Consider the following 19,739-nt stretch of genomic DNA (forward strand, 5'->3'; position numbering starts at 1 on the left):
CTCGAGTGATAGATCTTACAATAATATGTACATCCGTGACACACGTGATACACCATAATCTAACGTGTACATCAGTGACTCGAGTGATAGATCTTACAATAATATGTACATCAGTGACACACGTGATACACCATAATCTAACGTGTACATCAGTGACTCGAGTGATACATCTTACAATAATATGTACATCAGTGGCACACGTGATACACCATAATTTAGTACACGTACGAGTAGTAACGTCACAGTTGGGTCACCTCAACAATGTCCTTTGTGTCAGGGCTGAGGAACTTAGAATTCTAACCAAAGAATTTATTTCATAAGGAAGAACAAAGAAACATAAAAGTACCTTCATTCACCTAGCTATTTTTGTTTGTTTATTTTCACCAATAATAGTTTCTGGTTACGTTGCATGGTATACCGAAACGCCCACGATATCTTCTGTATAAATCAGACATCGTTTTGTTGTGATTTACAGTTTGTTTTCTGTTTTTTTTAGGATGTTTCTTCAACCCTCGACTTTGTGACCAACAGGAGATTTGCTATGATGGTGAGTTTCTTAATGAACAGTGCTAATAGTAGTGTTAACACTAGATGCTAGGATAGGAAAACTACTGATGTTAGGGCATGATAATATAGATATGTTACAATATAGACGGTATCTTGATGGTGTTACCATTGGTCGATGTACATTACAATATAGACGTTATCTTGATGGTGTTACCATTGGTCGATGTACATTACAATATAGACGTTATCTTGATGGTGTTACCATTGGTCGATGTATATTACAATATAGACGTTATCTTGATGGTGTTACCATTGGTCGATGTACATTACAATATAGACGGTATCTTGATGGTGTTACCATTGGTCGATGTACGTTACAATATAGACGTTATCTTGATGGTGTTACCATTGGTCGATGTATATTACAATATAGACGTTATCTTGATGGTGTTACCATTGGTCGATGTATATTACAATATAGACGTTATCTTGATGGTGTTACCATTGGTCGATGTACATTACAATATAGACGGTATCTTGATGGTGTTACCATTGGTCGATGTATATTTTAGTGTATTATCATACCACAGTATTTGTGACCTATCAACTCAGGTTACAGAAGTTATTAAAAATAAACAAACATGGTTGGTTGGTCTCCTTTGTCAGGTTACAGAAGTTATTAAAAATAAAGAAACATGGTTGGTCTCCTTTGTCAGGTTACAGAAGTTATTAAAAATAAACAAACATGGTTGGTCTCCTTTGTCAGGTTACAGAAGTTATTAAAAATAAACAAACATGGTTGGTCTCCTTTGTCAGGTTACAGAAGTTATTAAAAATAAACAAACATGGTTGGTTGGTCTCCTTTGTCAGGTTACAGAAGTTATTAAAAATAAACAAACATGGTTGGTCTCCTTTGTCAGGTTACAGAAGTTATTAAAAATAAACAAACATGGTTGGTTGGTCTCCTTTGTCAGGTTACAGAAGTTATTAAAAATAAAGAAACTTGGTTGGTTGGTCTCCTTTGTCAGGTTACAGAAGTTATTAAAAATAAACAAACATGGTTGGTCTCCTTTGTCAGGTTACAGAAGTTATTAAAAATAAAGAAACATGGTTGGTCTCCTTTGTCAGGTTACAGAAGTTATTAAAAATAAACAAACATGGTTGGTCTCCTTTGTCAGGTTACAGAAGTTATTAAAAATAAAGAAACATGGTTGGTTGGTCTCCTTTGTCAGGTTACAGAAGTTATTAAAAATAAAGAAACATGGTTGGTTGGTCTCCTTTGTCGTATTTGATGTACTTATTATCAGTTTGGATTTTACACCGTTTTCCTTTTAACGAATTTAAACTTGTTCATAAACTGTTTGGAACACGCTTTAAAACCAAACCAAGTTGTTCGTGTTCACCCGATTTTGACGTGAAAAACACTTGAAAGATGAAAATTGTGTGTACGTTGTTAGTCGTATGTTTGTATAAAAGTGTGTACGTCGTTAGTCCATTACGGTATGTTTGTATAAAAGTGTGTACGTCGTTAGTTCATTACGGTATGTTTGTATAAAAGTGTGTACGTCGTTAGCCCATTACGGTATGTTTGTATAAAAGTGTGTACGTCGTTAGTCCATTACGGTATGTTTGTATAAAAGTGTGTACGTCGTTAGTCCATTACGGTATGCTTGTATAAAAGTGTGTACGTCGTTAGTCCATTACGGTATGTTTGTATAAAAGTGTGTACGTCGTTAGTCCATTACGGTATGTTTGTATAAAAGTGTGTACGTCGTTAGTCCATTACGGTATGTTTGTATAAAAGTGTGTACGTCGTTAGTCCATTACGGTATGTTTGTATAAAAGTGTGTTCGTCGTTAGTTCATTACGGTGTGCTTGTATAAAAGTGTGTACGTCGTTAGTTCACTGTTGAACGTTTGTATAGAAGTAGTTTACTCTAAAGACGGTTAGCTTGGAAGTTTACTAATCATGGAATTCACTGGACTTGTGTACAACAAGTATTAAAATGTCATTTCGAGAACGTTAATAAATTTTAGTAAACAAGTAGATCGGGCGTTAGATTTTTGTAAACAAGTAGATCCGGCGGTGGATTTTACATTAAATAGACGACTAAAAGTACTTAAATTTGAAGATATTTTAATTCAAAATAGTTTGTTTGTTTTAGAACAAAGCCGTTTTAGGGTATCCACTATTTCCATCGTGGGGAATGGAACCCCGGATTTTAGCGTTGTTAGTACGTAAACTTACAGCTTTCTTTTTTAAAGCAGGGGACTGTTAAAAAATGAGTAAAAAATGTGATGGTTTGTAGGAAACAGTATGCTACCGTCACGGCATCTTTATTCTCGTCACCTAATGTGATTGTTTGTAGGAAACAGTATGCTACCGTCACGCCATCTTTATTCTCGTCACTTAATGTGATGGTTTGTAAGAAACAGTATGCTACCGTCACGCCATCTTTATTCTCGTCACCTAATGTGATTGTTTGTAGGAAACAGTATGCTACCGTCACGCCATCTTTATTCTCGTCACCTAATGTGATGGTTTGTAGGAAACAGTATTTCACCGTCACGCCATCTTTATTCTCGTCACCTAATGTGATGGTTTGTAAGAAACAGTATGCTACCGTCACACCATCTTTATTCTCGTCACCTAATGTGATGGTTTGTAGGAAACAGTATGCTACCGTCACGCCATCTTTATTCTCGTCACCTAATGTGATGGTTTGTAGGAAACAGTATGCTACCGTCACGCCATCTTTATTCTCGTCACCTAATGTGATGGTTTGTAAGGAACAGTATGCTACCGTCACGCCATCTTTATTCTCGTCACCTAATGTGATGGTTTGTAGGAAACAGTATTCCACCGTCACGCCACCTTTATTCTCGTCATCTAATGTGATGGTTTATAGGAAACAGTATTTCACCGCCACGCCATCTTTATTCTCGTCACCTAATGTGATGGTTTGTAAGAAACAGTATGCTACCGTCACGCCATCTTTATTCTCGTCACCTAATGTGATGGTTTGTAGGAAACAGTATGCCACCGTCACGCCATCTTTATTCTCGTCACCTAATGTGATGGTTTGTAGGAAACAGTATGCTACCGTCACGCCATCTTTATTCTCGTCACCTAATGTGATGGTTTGTAGGAAACAGTATGCTACCGTCACGCCATCTTTATTCTCGTCACCTAATGTGATGGTTTGTAGGAAACAGTATTCCACCGTCACGCCACCTTTATTCTCGTCATCTAATGTGATGGTTTATAGGAAACAGTATTTCACCGCCACGCCATCTTTATTCTCGTCACCTAATGTGATGGTTTGTAAGAAACAGTATGCTACCGTCACGCCATCTTTATTCTCGTCACCTAATGTGATGGTTTGTAGGAAACAGTATGCCACCGTCACGCCATCTTTATTCTCGTCACCTAATGTGATGGTTTGTAGGAAACAGTATGCTACCGTCACGCCATCTTTATTCTCGTCACCTAATGTGATGGTTTGTAGGAAACAGTATGCCACCGTCACGCCATCTTTATTCTCGTCACCTAATGTGATGGTTTGTAGGAAACAGTATGCTACCGTCACGCCATCTTTATTCTCGTCACCTAATGTGATGGTTTGTAGGAAACAGTATTTCACCGTCACGCCACCTTTATTCTCGTCACCTAATGTGATGGTTTGTAAGGAACAGTATGCTACCGTCACGCCATCTTTATTCTCGTCACCTAATGTGATGGTTTGTAGGAAACAGTATGCCACCGTCACGCCATCTTTATTCTCGTCACCTAATGTGATGGTTTGTAGGAAACAGTATGCTACCGTCACGCCATCTTTATTCTCGTCACCTAATGTGATGGTTTGTAGGAAACAGTATGCTACCGTCACGCCATCTTTATTCTCGTCACCTAATGTGATGGTTTGTAGGAAACAGTATGCCACCGTCACGCCATCTTTATTCTCGTCACCGAATGTGATGGTTTGTAGGAAACAGTATTCTACCGTCACGCCACCTTTATTATCGTCATCTAATGTGATGGTTTGTAAGGAACAGTATGCTACCGTCACGCCATCTTTATTCTCGTCACCTAATGTGATGGTTTGTAGGAAACAGTATGCTACCGTCACGCCATCTTTATTCTCGTCACCTAATGTGATGGTTTGTAGGAAACAGTATTTCACCGTCACGCCACCTTTATTATCGTCATCTAATGTGATGGTTTGTAAGGAACAGTATGCCACCGTCACGCCACCTTTATTATCGTCATCTAATGTGATGGTTTGTAAGGAACAGTATGCTACCGTCACGCCATCTTTATTCTCGTCACCTAATGTGATGGTTTGTAGGAAACAGTATGCTACCGTCACGCCATCTTTATTCTCGTCACCTAATGTGATGGTTTGTAGGAAACAGTATTTCACCGTCACGCCACCTTTATTATCGTCATCTAATGTGATGGTTTGTAAGGAACAGTATGCCACCGTCACGCCACCTTTATTCTCGTCACCTAATGTGATGGTTTGTAAGAAACAGTATGCTACCGTCACGCCACCTTTATAGCCTAGTCCTCGTATTAAAGTGTTGTTAAAAGAATGTCAATGGTACATAATGAGGACTAGTGGAGTTGTAATAAATATAGTTTTTATTTAGACTAAAATTATTGCCCAGTTGTGTTGAAAAAGGTAGAAAACAGATGGATGCTCTGGAAGGTGAAACCGTACTGTTTCGCTGTCTTTCAGTTTGTAAACACAAATACCCCTAATTCTCAGAAACTTCTTTTTTCCATTTTGAGTGAGGTTTCGTCACCAGCAGTTTCTGCAAATTGAGTTTAAAGATTCCAGAAGTGGTAATTGTACCTTTTGCATATTTATTTTGTTGATTCTTATAGTTTATCTTATCTCTCCCTCCCCCTACCTCCGTTCTGCCTTATGCGCCATATGATATAGTGTTTTCTTCTCTATCAGTATTCCCGGGTATCCACAATTTGCGACTGAATCGTCTACACATAATCTCCAAGCTGTAATTCGGTTGTCAGTTAACACTTCTAAGTAGGCTTTACGGTATAACATTACCTCGATTATTTAATCTATAGAAATATCTTAATAAAGTTGTTAGACTGCTTTGAAATTATTTTGGTAACACATGTGAATAATGCACAAATTCTGTTTTAAATTGTTGTTCAAAATCGCATGTGATTGAAACTTTTCCGCATGTTAATCGTGCCAGCTATCCAGAGACAACATTCAACTAGTCTCACGACCTGACTGGATAAACTCGCACAAAAGCGTCACAAAGATGAATCAAGTTTATTTGATAATTTCAGCTTAGCATTTTAATTTTAGAAAGTCTGAATGTTGTTTCTTGGGTTCTGTTTATAGATAACATGATGGTAAGTCATTTTTGGATCTGTTTGTAGACAACGTGATGGGGGCTCACATTCTTGATTTCTGTTTGTAGACAACATAATGGGGAGTCACATTCTTGGTTTCTGTTTGTAGACAACATGATGGGAACTCACATTCTTGGTTTCTGTTTGTAGACAACATGGTGGGGAGTTGCATTCTTGGTTTCTGTTTGTAGACAACGTGGTGGGGAGTTCCATTCTTGGTTTCTGTTTGTAGACAACATAATGGGAACTCACATTCTTGGTTTCTGTTTGTAGACAACGTGATGGGAACTCACATTCTTGGTTTCTGTTTGTAGACAACATGATGGGAACTCACATTCTTGGTTTCTGTTTGTAGAAAACATGATGGGGAGTTGCATTCTTGGTTTTTGTTTGTAGACAACATGATGGGAAATTACATTCTTGGTTTCTGTTTGTAGACAACATGATGAGAACTCACATTCTTGGTTTCTGTTTGTAGACAACATGATGGGGAGTTGCATTCTTGGTTTCTGTTTGTAGACAACATGATGGGAAATTACATTCTTGGTTTCTGTTTGTAGACAACATGATGGGAAATTACATTCTTGGTTTCTGTTTGTAGACAACATGATGGGGAGTTGCGTTCTTGGTTTCTGTTTGTAGACAACATAATGGGGAATCACATTCTTGGTTTCTGTTTGTAGACAACATGATGGGAACTCACATTCTTGGTTTCTGTTTGTAGACAACATAATGGGGAGCCACATTCTTGGTTTCTGTTTGTAGACAACATGATGGGAACTTACATTCTTGGTTTCTGTTTGTAGACAACATAATGGGGAGCCACATTCTTGGTTTCTGTTTGTAGACAACATGATGGGAACTCACATTCTTGGTTTCTGTTTGTAGACAACATAATGGGGAGTCACATTTTTGGTTTCTGTTTGTAGACAACATGATGGGAACTCACATTCTTGGTTTCTGTTTGTAGACAACATGATGGAGAGTTGCATTCTTGGTTTCTGTTTGCAGATAACATGATGAGAACTCACATTCTTGGTTTCTGTTCGTAGACAACATGATGAGAACTTGCATTCTTGGTTTCTGTTTGTAGACAACATAATGGGGAGTCACATTCTTGGTTCTGTTTGTAGACAACATGATGGGGGCTCATATTCCTGATTTCTGTTTGTAGACAACATAATGGGGAATCATTCCTGGTTCTGTTTACAGATAACATGGTAGTAAGTCATTCTTGGTTTTGTTTGTAGACAACATAATGGGGAGTCACATTCTTGATTCTGTTTGTAGACAACATGATGGGAACTTACATACTTGGTTTCTGTTTGTAGACAACATGATGGGAACTCACATTCTTGGTTTCTGTTTGTAGACAACATGATGGGAACTCACATTCTTGGTTTCTGTTTGTAGACAACATGATGGGAACTTACATTCTTGGTTTCTGTTTGTAGACAACATAATAGGGAGCCACATTCTTGGTTTCTGTTTGTAGACAACATGATGGGGAGTTGCATTCTTGGTTTCTGTTTGCAGACAACATGATGGGAACTCACATTCTTGGTTTCTGTTTGTAGACAACATGATGGGGAGCCACATTCTTGGTTTCTGTTTGTAGACAACATGATGGGAACTTACATTCTTGGTTTCTGTTTGTAGACAACATGATGGGAACTTACATTCTTGGTTTCTGTTTGTAGACAACATAATGGGGAGCCACATTCTTGGTTTCTGTTTGTAGACAACATGATGGGAACTCACATTCTTGGTTTCTGTTTGTAGACAACATGATGGGAACTCACATTGTTGGTTTCTGTTTGTAGACAACATGATGGAAAGTTGTATTCTTTGTTTCTGTTTGTAGACAACATGATGGGGGCTCATATTCCTGATTTCTGTTTGTAGACAACATAATGGGGAATCATTCCTGGTTCTGTTTATAGATAACATGGTAGTAAGTCATTCTTGGTTTTGTTTGTAGACAACATAATGGGGAGTCACATTCTTGATTCTGTTTCTAGACAACATAATGGGGAATCATTCCTGGTTCTGTTTATAGATAACATGACAGTAATTCATTCTTGGTTCTGTTTGTAGACAACGTGATGGGAACTCACATTCTTGGTTTCTGTTTGTAGACAACATGATGGGGGATCACATTCTTGATTTCTGTTTGTAGACAACATGATGGGGAGTCACATTCTTTTTTTATGTTTGTAGACAACATGATGGGAACTTACATACTTGGTTTCTGTTTGTAGACAACATGATGGGAACTCACATTATTGGTTTCTGTTTGTAGACAACATGATGGGAACTCACATTCTTGGTTTCTGTTTGTAGACAACATGATGGGAACTTACATTCTTGGTTTCTGTTTGTAGACAACATAATGGGGAGCCACATTCTTGGTTTCTGTTTGTAGACAACATGATGGGAACTTACATTCTTGGTTTCTGTTTGTAGACAACATGATGGGAACTTACATTCTTGGTTTCTGTTTGTAGACAACATAATGGGGAGCCACATTCTTGGTTTCTGTTTGTAGACAACATGATGGGAACTCACATTCTTGGTTTCTGTTTGTAGACAACATGATGGGAACTCACATTGTTGGTTTCTGTTTGTAGACAACATGATGGAAAGTTGTATTCTTTGTTTCTGTTTGTAGACAACATGATGGGGCTCATATTCCTGATTTCTGTTTGTAGACAACATAATGGGGAATCATTCCTGGTTCTGTTTATAGATAACATGGTAGTAAGTCATTCTTGGTTTTGTTTGTAGACAACATAATGGGGAGTCACATTCTTGATTCTGTTTCTAGACAACATAATGGGGAATCATTCCTGGTTCTGTTTATAGATAACATGACAGTAATTCATTCTTGGTTCTGTTTGTAGACAACGTGATGGGAACTCACATTCTTGGTTTCTGTTTGTAGACAACATGATGGGGGATCACATTCTTGATTTCTGTTTGTAGACAACATGATGGGGAGTCACATTCTTTTTTTATGTTTGTAGACAACATGATGGGAACTTACATACTTGGTTTCTGTTTGTAGACAACATGATGGGAACTCACATTATTGGTTTCTGTTTGTAGACAACATGATGGGAACTCACATTCTTGGTTTCTGTTTGTAGACAACATGATGGGAACTTACATTCTTGGTTTCTGTTTGTAGACAACATAATGGGGAGCCACATTCTTGGTTTCTGTTTGTAGACAACATGATGGGGAGTTGCATTCTTGGTTTATGTTTGTAGACAACATGATGGGAACTCACATTCTTGGTTTCTGTTTGTAGAAAACATGATGGGAACTCACATTGTTGGTTTCTGTTTGTAGACAACATGATGGAAAGTTGTATTCTTTGTTTCTGTTTGTAGACAACATGATGGGGAGTGGCATTCTTGGTTTCTGTTTGCAGACAACATGATGGGAACTCACATTCTTGGTTTCTGTTTGTAGACAACATGATGGGGAGCCACATTCTTGGTTTCTGTTTGTAGACAACATGATGGGAACTTACATTCTTGGTTTCTGTTTGTAGACAACATAATGGGGAGCCACATTCTTGGTTTCTGTTTGTAGACAACATGATGGGAACTTACATTCTTGGTTTCTGTTTGTAGACAACATAATGGGGAGCCACATTCTTGGTTTCTGTTTGTAGACAACATGATGGGAACTCACATTCTTGGTTTCTGTTTGTAGACAACATGATGGGAACTCACATTGTTGGTTTCTGTTTGTAGACAACATGATGGAAAGTTGTATTCTTTGTTTCTGTTTGTAGACAACATGATGGGAACTCACATTCTTGGTTTCTGTTTGTAGACAACATGTAGGGTAGTTGCATTCTTGGTTTCTGTTCGTAGACAACATGATGAGGAGTTGCATTCTTGGTTTCTGTTTGCAGACAACATGATGGGAACTCACATTCTTGGTTTCTGTTTGTAGACAACATGTAGGGTAATTGCATTCTTGGTTTCTGTTCGTAGACAACATGATGAGGAGTTGCATTCTTGGTTTCTGTTTGTAGACAACATGATGGGAACTCTCATTCTTGGTTTCTGTTTGTAGACAACATAATGGGGAGCCACATTCTTGGTTTCTGTTTGTAGACAACATGATGGGGACTCACATTCTTGGTTTCTGTTTGTAGACAACATGATGGGGAGCCACATTCTTGGTTTCTGTTTGTAGACAACATGATGGGGACTCACATTCTTGGTTTCTGTTTGTAGACAACATGATGGGGACTCACATTCTTGGTTCTGTTTGTAGACAACATAATGGGGATTCACATTCTTGGTTTCTGTTTCTAGACAACATGATGGGGAGTTGCTTTCTTGGTTTCTGTTTGTAGACAACATAATGGGGAGTCGCATTCTTGGTTTCTGTTTGTAGACAACATGATGGGAACTCACATTCTTGGTTTCTGTTTGTAGACAACATGATGGGAACTCACATTCTTGGTTTCTGTTTGTAGACAACATGATGGAGAGTTGCATTCTTGGTTTCTGTTTGCAGATAACATGATGAGAACTTACATTCTGGGTTTCTGTTTGTAGACAACATAATGGGGAATCATTCCTGGTTCTGTTTATAGATAACATGGTAGTAAGTCATTCTTGGTTTTGTTTGTAGACAACATAATGGGGAGTCACATTCTTGATTCTGTTTGTAGACAACATAATGGGGAATCATTCCTGGTTCTGTTTATAGATAACATGACGGTAATTCATTCTTGGTTCTGCTTGTAGAAAACGTGATGGGAACTCACATTCTTGGTTTCTGTTTGTAGACAACATGATGGGGGCTCACATTCTTGATTTCTGTTTCTAGACAACATGATGGGGAGTCACATTCTTTTTTTATGTTTGCAGACAACATGATGGGAACTTACATACTTGGTTTCTGTTTGTGGACAACATGATGGGAAATTACATTCTTGGTTTCTGTTTGTAGACAACATGATGGGAACTTACATTCCTGGTTCTGTTTGTAGACAACATAATGGGGATTCACATTCTTGGTTCTGTTTGTAGACAACATGATGGGGGCTCACATTTTTTATTCTGTTTGTAGAAAACATAATTGGGAGTCACATTCTTGGTTCTGTTTGTAGACAACATGATGATAACTCACATTCTTGGTTTCTGTTTGTAGACAAATGATGGGGAGTATCTCCTTCAAAGTTTCTCATGTAACCACAACAGCATATATAAATGTATTCCTTGAAGACTTTCATGTAACAATAATCTCTCTGAGTAAGTTTCTGAAGTGATAAGTGAAAATACTTTTGGTTTCTGAAGGAATACATGTAGCTTTAAAGACCAACCTAAATACCTTAGGTCCTATCTGAAGCTGGTTTTGAAAATAAACACTTCAGGTGTACAATGGATACTTTCTCTGGATCCTAATAACTGGGGCTTGAGTTGTCCAAATTCAGAAAGGCGAATCCAGATTCGTGGATAACGCGAAACATTTCTCACATGCATGTGCTTTATAAGAGTAACAGTGAATCACTCTTGAGTGGGTGGTAAGGTGTAGTGACTGTCTTACAAGTAGAGGAACTCACAGATGGTAACAGATTGTCTCGGTGGTTTTTACATCTTGTTATAACGGAACTTGGGATGTCTATGTCCAAAACACGGATGTCGGAAAATACCGCACCAGTCATAACTTGGAAATGTTTGTTTATAACTAGGCGTTATTTTTGTAGCAGAACAATAAGTAGAACAACTGAAGTTAGAAACAAAAATATGTAAGTTTTAGATTTATCCAATCAAAAACAAACTTAAATTTGTTTTTTTTTAGTGAAAATCTCATGAACAGAAAAGCAAAACACTTTCATTGGTATCTGTCATCATAGAAACACTTCAAATAAAATCTACTCACATTGGTATGTGTCATCATAGAAACACTTCAAATAAAATCTACTCACATTGGTATGTGTCATCATAGAAACACTTCAAATATAATCTACTCACATTGGTATGTGTCATCATAGAAACACTTCACAAAATCTATTCACATTGGTATGTGTCATCATAGAAACACTTCAAATAAAATATACTTACATTGGTATGTGTCATCATAGAAACACTTCACATAAAATCTACTCACATTGGTATGTGTCATCATAGAAACACTTCACATAAAATCTACTCACATTGGTATGTGTCATCATAGAAACACTTCACATAAAATCTACTCACATTGGTATGTGTCATCATAGAGACACTTCACACAAAATCTACTCATATTGGTATGTGTCATCATAGAAACACTTCACATAAAATCTACTCACATTGGTATGTGTCATCATAGAAACACTTCACATAAAATCTACTCACATTGGTATGTGTCATCATAGAAACACTTCACATAAAATCTACTCACATTGGTATGTGTCATCATAGAAATACTTCAAATATAATCTACTCACATTGGTATGTGTCATCATAGAAACACTTCACATAAAATCTACTCACATTGGTATGTGTCATCATAGAAACACTTCACATAAAATCTACTCACATTGGTATGTGTCATCATAGAAACACTTCACATAAAATCTACTCACATTGGTATGTGTCATCATAGAAACACTTCACATAAAATCTACTCACATTGGTATGTGTCATCATAGAAACACTTCACAAAATCTATTCACATTGGTATGTGTCATCATAGAAACACTTCACAAAATCTACTCACATTGGTATGTGTCATCATAGAAACACTTCACATAAAATCTACTCACATTGGTATGTGTCATCATAGAAATACTTCAAATATAATCTACTCACATCGGTATGTGTCATCATAGAAACACTTCACATAAAATCTACTCACATTGGTATGTGTCATCATAGAAACACTTCAAATAAAATCTACTCACATTGGTATGTGTCATCATAGAAACACTTCACAAAATCTACTCACATTGGTATGTGTCATCATAGAAACACTTCACATAAAATATACTTACATTGGTATGTGTCATCATAGAAACACTTCACATAAAATCTACTCACATTGGTATGTGTCATCATAGAAACACTTCACATAAAATCTACTCACATTGGTATGTGTCATCATAGAAACACTTCACATAAAATCTACTCACATTGGTATGTGTCATCATAGAGACACTTCACACAAAATCTACTCACATTGGTATGTGTCATCATAGAAACACTTCACATAAAATCTACTCACATTGGTATGTGTCATCATAGAAACATTTCAAATAAAATATACTTACATTAGTGTGTGTCATCATAGAAACACTTCACATAAAATCTACTCACATTGGTATGTGTCATCATAGAAACACTTCAAATAAAATATACTTACATTGGTATGTGTCATCATAGAAACACTTCACATAAAATCTACTCACATTGGTATGTGTCATCATAGAAACACTTCACATAAAATCTACTCACATTGGTATGTGTCATCATAGAGACACTTCACACAAAATCTACTCACATTGGTATGTGTCATCATAGAAACACTTCACATAAAATCTACTCACATTGGTATGTGTCATCATAGAAACACTTCACATAAAATCTACTCACATTGGTATGTGTCATCATAGAAACATTTCAAATAAAATCTACTCACATTGGTATGTGTCATCATAGAAACACCTCAAATAAAATCTACTCACATTGGTATGTGTCATCATAGAAACACTTCACAAAATCTACTCACATTGGTATGTGTCATCATAGAAACACTTCACATAAAATATACTTACATTGGTATGTGTCATCATAGAAACACTTCACAAAATCTACTCACACTGGTATGTGTCATCATAGAAACACTTCCCATAAAATATACTTACATTGGTATGTGTCATCATAGAAACACTTCACAAAATCTACTCACATTGGTATGTGTCATCATAGAAACACTTCACAAAATCTACTCACACTGGTATGTGTCATCATAGAAACACTTCCCATAAAATATACTTACATTGGTATGTGTCATCATAGAAACACTTCACAAAATCTACTCACATTGGTATGTGTCATCATAGAAACACTTCACATAAAATATACTTACATTAGTATGTGTCATCATAGAAACACTTCCCATAAAATATACTTACATTGGTATGTGTCATCATAGAAACACTTCACAAAATCTATTCACATTGGTATGTGTCATCATAGAAACACTTCACATAAAATCTACTCACATTGGTATGTGTCATCATAGAAACACTTCACATAAAATCTACTCACATTGGTATGTGTCATCATAGAAATACTTCAAATATAATCTACTCACATCGGTATGTGTCATCATAGAAACACTTCACATAAAATCTACTCACATTGGTATGTGTCATCATAGAAACACTTCAAATAAAATATACTCACATTGGTATGTGTCATCATAGAAACACTTCACATAAAATCTACTCACATTGGTATGTGTCATCATAGAAACACTTCAAATAAAATATACTTACATTGGTATGTGTCATCATAGAAACACTTCACATAAAATCTACTCACATTGGTATGTGTCATCATAGAAACACTTCAAATAAAATCTACTCACATTGGTATGTGTCATCATAGAAACACTTCACATAAAATCTACTCACATTGGTATGTGTCATCATAGAGACACTTCACACAAAATCTACTCACATTGGTATGTGTCATCATAGAAACACTTCACATAAAATCTACTCACATTGGTATGTGTCATCATAGAAACATTTCAAATAAAATATACTTACATTAGTGTGTGTCATCATAGAAACACTTCACATAAAATCTACTCACATTGGTATGTGTCATCATAGAAACACTTCAAATAAAATATACTTACATTGGTATGTGTCATCATAGAAACACTTCACATAAAATCTACTCACATTGGTATGTGTCATCATAGAAACACTTCACATAAAATCTACTCACATTGGTATGTGTCATCATAGAAACACTTCACATAAAATCTACTCACATTGGTATGTGTCATCATAGAGACACTTCACACAAAATCTACTCACATTGGTATGTGTCATCATAGAAACACTTCACATAAAATCTACTCACATTGGTATGTGTCATCATAGAAACACTTCACATAAAATCTACTCACATTGGTATGTGTCATCATAGAAACACTTCTAATAAAATATACTCACATTGGTATGTGTCATCATAGAAACACTTCACATAAAATCTACTCACATTGGTATGTGTCATCATAGAAACACTTCAAATAAAATATACTTACATTGGTATGTGTCATCATAGAAACACTTCACATAAAATCTACTCACATTGGTATGTGTCATCATAGAAACACTTCACATAAAATCTACTCACATTGGTATGTGTCATCATAGAGACACTTCACACAAAATCTACTCACATTGGTATGTGTCATCATAGAAACACTTCAAATAAAATATACTCATTTTTAAACTAAAATTTCAATAAAATCTTTTTTTCTCGTGTATGGTAAACGTTACCGAATGTTAAGTAAGAATATATTAATCCCCGCTGATACAGCGGTAAGTCTACGGATTTACAACGCTAAAATCAGCGGTTCGATTTCCCTCAGTGGACTCAGCACATAGCCAGATGTGGCTTTGCTGTAAGAAAACATACACATATGGATACATTGTTTTAGAACTGTCAGAAAGGTCGCAGGTTTTAATAATAGTCTTTCACAGGAACTAAATTATACCTCTCCAGAGGGCGTGCATTTCTGCTATCAAGTACAATATACAAATCTTTGTGCTTGTGTATAATTGATAAGTCTCCTAGGTACTCATAGCTGACCGATTTATAGAGTGAATCTTTATTAGAACTGATCTATTTTTAAAGTTGATATATCTTTCAATTATTTGTAGTTTCTTTTTTCGAAACCAAAAACAGAACTGTTTGTATATTTTATTTGAGTAAAAAATGTCGAAGAAGCAGAACTATCCGGGGAAGAATGAATAATATGGAAAACGAACGTTGGTTTGGTATGGACTCTTTTTTTAATCCGTCAGAAGATTGTATCCGTCACTTTTTACATACAACTGCTACACTTTTTTACATCTGCCAGTAAGTGTGAATGTCACCGTAAACATTTCTTTTGCAGATAATGCCTTTGGACGTTGTCAAGCAGGTTATGATAATGGTGGCGACACCTATCGGCACAATTTGACACCAGACACACTTCGTCTACTTGAACAAGAGATGAAACGTCTCTTCAATGGAGGTTACCGTTGGAGTAACGATTACACTCAATGTACCATGCAGAACATCTTGTACACCGACAGGCACAACCTGATGTATGATCCAGGCCTGTGTTCAAGAGTGCTTAAGCTGACACTTCCTGCTGTGGTAAGGTTATTAAACAATTTGTTAAGTGCTTTTATTCACGTAAAACACACGTTTTTTTCCTTACATATGACAGAGGGGTCTTCCCTTCTTGCTTGACAAATGGGATGTTTTGCTTTAATATCTAACAAAGGAGGTTTTAACTTCTTGTCTTATAGAAGGGGGTTGCCGTAATGTTTAACAGCGGGGTGTGTTAATATCTGTAGCTACATGTACAGTATTTCAAATGTTTAATGACTGTAAGTTCCAGCTCTCACCTGAAGCCTTAACAGTTGTAATATATCACACCCATTCCTCCCTTACAATAGATGGTCACGCTGTCTGTATTTCCCTAAAATTAAAAAGCTTCTCAAACAAGCACACACATATTACAGATTATATATATATTGTATCGATATATCATTAGCTTGTCGGATACAGATATTCTATGGAACAAAATAAATATCATATTTAACTCTAACAATAGTTTAGTTTCTAGACTAACCGTTAGGGCTGTAAGTGAAGTATTATCAGGAGCAAATCGAGCGAGACCCAATGATAGACGTGACTGAACTGTGAATTCTATTTAACCTACAGTTTCACCTTCTAGATATAAATATTTCAACATAATTATGGATCAATAAAGAGAAGTGATTTATTTGCATCAAGTGTATGTGTAGATAGTGCGTGGACGTTGTCCTAATAGGGGCCTGAGTAAGTGCGGGTTACTCGGGCCCTCGTGTATAATACACTGGACAGGTACTGGAACAAATACAAAGGAAGGTGGAAGAAGTCGACGAAACCTGACCCTCCTGGGTACATAAATACTAATACCCAAATACCAATAGATATATATATATAAATACTTCCACAGAGAAGTCTTGAATTCTCTATGTGCACTGTATAGATTAAGTACCTCCCAGATATCTAGGTAAACTTCTTGTGTTGTCTCTATTAAAATTACCTTGGTAAGTCTGGACTAAACGTGTAAACTGTATTAGACTAAACTTACCCACATCTTACCTGAGAGTTACGAGTTGAAATTTTATTTGTAGTTTCTTGTTGGTGTCATATCTTGAGGTCGTCGTTATTCATAGCTCGGTGATAAGAAACATGCCATATTTTTAAATATCCTAGGAAGTGCTAGTTTGAGCATATTATTTTAAGTTCTTTTTGTCTAGTTTGAGACTAAACTTACAGCAAAGAAAAAGTTATCGTATTTAACTTTCTGTGAAGTGTCTTTAAAGAAGTCTTTATATTCTTGTCCTAGCCCTCGCACGTAGCTGAAGAGTTGGAACACGTGAATCCCCAGGACTTAGCCTATATCAGGTAAGGCCATTGTCTAGTAAATTTATTACGCCAAAGCTATAATTGACCAGCTGTTTGGTGTTTTTAAATTTCGCGTAAAGCTACACAAGGGCTATTTGCGCTAGCCGTCCCTGATTTATCAGTGTAAGACTAGAATGGGAAACTAGATATCACTGTCCACTCCAAACCATTTGGATACCCTTTTACCGTTATATTATAACGCTCCAATGGCCGAAAGGGCGAGCATGTTTGGTGTGACGGGGATTCGAATCCGGGACTCTTAGATTGCGAGTCGAGCGCCCCCACCTGGACATGATGTAAGTGTAATAGCATGATTTCTTTCTTCGTAGTCATTTTTTCTTCAACTAAGCGCAGCATGGATAACATGCAATTTTCAAGTTTGGTTTGTTTTGTTTTGACTTTTGCGAAAAGCTACTCGAGGGCTATTTATGATAACCGTCCATAATTTAACAGTGTAAGACTACAGGGAAGGCAGCTAGTCATCACCACCCACAGCCAACTCTTTGGCTACTCTTTTACCAACGAATAGTTGGATTGACCGTAACATTATAACGTCCTCACGGCTGAAAGGGCGAACATGTTTTTAAATTTATATCTTTATAGGTACAGGAACATTTTTCGACGTTTGTAAGTTGTTCGGCGTAAACTTATTCGGGGCCCGGCATGGCCAGGGGGTTAAATCTCTCAACTCGTAATCTGAGTGTTGCGGGTTCGAATCCCTATAGCATCAAACGTGTTCGCCCTTTCAGTCGTGGGGGCATTATAATGCGATGGTCTATCCAACTATTTGTTGGTAAAAGAGTAGCCCAAGAGTCAGCAGTGGGTGGTGGTGCCTAGCTGCCTTCCTGTGCTAAATTAGAGAAGGTTAGCGCAAATAGCCCTCGTGTAGCTTTGCGCGAAATTCGAAATAAACAAACTTATTCGACCGACTTGTATCTATAAGGTAAACGAGAAACATTTTAATTGGTCAAGAAAGATCAAACCAAGGATAATGTTATTACAGGAACTAAACCATTATTTACACAGGATTATATGTGTTTCCGCTTACAACTGACGAAATAAGCGAACGATTGTCACTACACCTAGCGTGTGTTTGTAGGGCCCACCTGGAGTGACAAGGCATTTTGGAATGGAACCTCAAGTTTGTATTTATATTAAAATTGGCATTCGTTAGAAACAGAACGATTTCGTACTTGTTTACGATTATGTGAATGTCAAAAATGTTTTAAACTTTAAATTATTTTACATTTCCCTGTTTTATGACTATAATTAATACTGTTTTTGATAATACGACAGCCCCTGTGTCATCACATAATTCCCGACATTGGTAACGTGTGTGGAGATGAACACAAAACTACACAATGGACTTGGCTATCTGTACTATGTCAACCATGGATATCGAAGTGGACTTGGCTATCTGTACTATGTCAACCATGGATATCGAAATGGACTTGGCTATCTTTACCATGTCAACCATGGATATCAAAATGGACTTGGCTATCTGTACTATGTCAACCATGGATATCGAACCTCGTTGTTGTTTTTTTAGTTTTACGAGCTTTAAGAAATCGTTTTGAAATATATTATTAAAAGTCTGGTTTGAATTTCGCAAAAAGGTCCATATGCTCTAACCGTTTCTAATTGAGCAATGATAGATTAGATGAAGTGTAGCTAGTCAACACCACAAACTACTGGACTACTGTTCAACCAGCGAATACAGGAATTGATGGTAACATTATAACGCCTCCATGGATGAAAGGGCAATTGTGTTTAGTGACAGGAATTCGAACCCGCAACCCACAGATTACGAATCAAACTGCCTTAGCCACCAGACCATTCTGGGTCTGTCATGGAGTAATATCTATTATATCATGTTCCCCGCTGATACAGCGGTAAGTCTACGGATTTACAACTCTAGAATCAAGGGTTCGACGTGGCTCTGCTGTAAGAAAAACACCCTATTATATCAGTTCATCGTTTTTATTAATAATTGTTTAGGACGCCTGTTTTTTTTTTTCCTGTGGCTTTAATTAACCCTAATTAAACTAATAATATAGACTTTATATTAACAACAGTTTTGAGGTATTATTTACCGTTTTATATTAACAATAGTTTTGAAGTCTTGTTTACCGTTTT

At 36.7% G+C, this 19,739-nt stretch overlaps 1 protein-coding gene across 1 annotated transcript in view; it reads left to right on the top strand.

Moving 5' to 3' along the window:
• Nucleotides 1-19,739, top strand: part of LOC143234467 (receptor-type tyrosine-protein phosphatase N2-like) — a 562,455-nt gene that overhangs the window by 378,421 nt on the left and 164,295 nt on the right. The window contains exons 2-4 of the mRNA XM_076471857.1: nucleotides 497-547; nucleotides 16,054-16,298; nucleotides 17,545-17,603. Of these exons, the coding sequence (XP_076327972.1) occupies nucleotides 497-547; nucleotides 16,054-16,298; nucleotides 17,545-17,603 (355 nt within the window). The remainder of the gene's footprint in view (nucleotides 1-496; nucleotides 548-16,053; nucleotides 16,299-17,544; nucleotides 17,604-19,739) is intronic.

This window comes from Tachypleus tridentatus, chromosome 12, assembly GCF_004210375.1.
Source record: "Tachypleus tridentatus isolate NWPU-2018 chromosome 12, ASM421037v1, whole genome shotgun sequence".
Lineage (NCBI taxonomy): Eukaryota > Metazoa > Arthropoda > Merostomata > Xiphosura > Limulidae > Tachypleus > Tachypleus tridentatus.